We start from the raw sequence: 1,079 nt of genomic DNA, 5'->3' as shown, positions 1-1,079 counted from the left end.
CAACTACTGTTGTAATGATTCATATGGGCTTTGTTCTTTATCTTATCTTCAAATAAAAATTTTATGATTAGAAAAAAGGAGCATTAAGAAGCGAATTAAGGCTAGTCGGCAACAGAAAAGACAAACTGTCCATGGAAGGATTTACGTATAGAATCCGGAACGTCAGGGAAAATCGAGTGTCAGTCGCTTGGAATTTAGTTCTTTATGGTTCGATTTCTTCATTACTTAATTATACGTACGGGTAGAAAAATTTTCAAAATAGAGGCTCTTACTGGGGAAAACGTAGTTTTATTTCTTACAATCGAATCTAGTGAGTAGAGCCACTGGTGAGAATTTCATCTTGGATCTGTGAGAACCATCCCCTCTGCCCACGTGGCGAAAGTAAACAGAAGGTGGGCCGGGGGCGGGGTGAAGCAGGACTCGGTCAATTTCCTAATTTGTCGAGTCTTTAAAACTACAGGCCCCTGAAGCACTAAGGGCATGCCCTCTGCGAAACTGGGGAGCGCTTCTGCTGAGCGAGTTTAAAGCGGCGGTGTAGAGGATGCCAAGGCGGGGGCGAGGCGCAAGCGGGTGCCCCTTACAGGGGCTGGGGGCGCGGGCCTTTGCGGGCGGAGGTGGGTGCGCGCATGGGCACGTGCGGAGACACCTGCGAGGAGGTGGGAGGAAGGGCTAGTGTGAGGGGCTGCCGGGTGGAGCTGGGTGCGCGCAGCGGTGAGGGGTGCGCACAGACCTCCAAGTGGGTGGTGGAGTGCGGTACGAACAAAAAGTTTAAAAGGTGAACCTAAGGTCTCCATCCGTGTGCCGAGTACCCTCGCCAACCTCCCTCTGCGCGCCTGCCCCGCAACTTCAGCCTGGGGGCTGCCGCTCCGAGGGGTCACCGGGGCGCCCCGGGTCTGGCTGTGGCGCCCGGGAAGGGTGACGGGGGGCAGGAGCTGGGGGTGGGGGGCTGGACCTTCCCCGCGCTCGCCTCCGCCCGGCGCAGCTCCCCGGCTCCGCCGCCCCGCGTCCGGGCAGCCCCGGCCAGGACCGCGCACCCCGCTGTACAGCCCCCAGGTGCGGCCGCCGGCCTTTGTGAGGGA

At 57.8% G+C, this 1,079-nt stretch overlaps 1 protein-coding gene across 1 annotated transcript in view; it reads right to left on the bottom strand.

Annotated features, from left to right (window-relative positions):
- Positions 1-268: 268 nt before the first annotated feature.
- LOC115301488 overlaps positions 269-1,079 on the bottom strand; it is a 14,191-nt gene continuing 13,380 nt past the window's right edge. The window contains exon 3 of the mRNA XM_029951400.1: positions 269-646. Coding sequence (XP_029807260.1) covers positions 522-646 — 125 coding nt within the window. The 3' untranslated portion in view covers positions 269-521. The remainder of the gene's footprint in view (positions 647-1,079) is intronic.

Source organism: Suricata suricatta, chromosome 1 (assembly GCF_006229205.1).
Source record: "Suricata suricatta isolate VVHF042 chromosome 1, meerkat_22Aug2017_6uvM2_HiC, whole genome shotgun sequence".
NCBI classification, from domain to species: domain Eukaryota; kingdom Metazoa; phylum Chordata; class Mammalia; order Carnivora; family Herpestidae; genus Suricata; species Suricata suricatta.
Note: the sequence above shows the minus strand (reverse complement) of the source record. Positions and strands in the feature narration are given on the sequence as shown.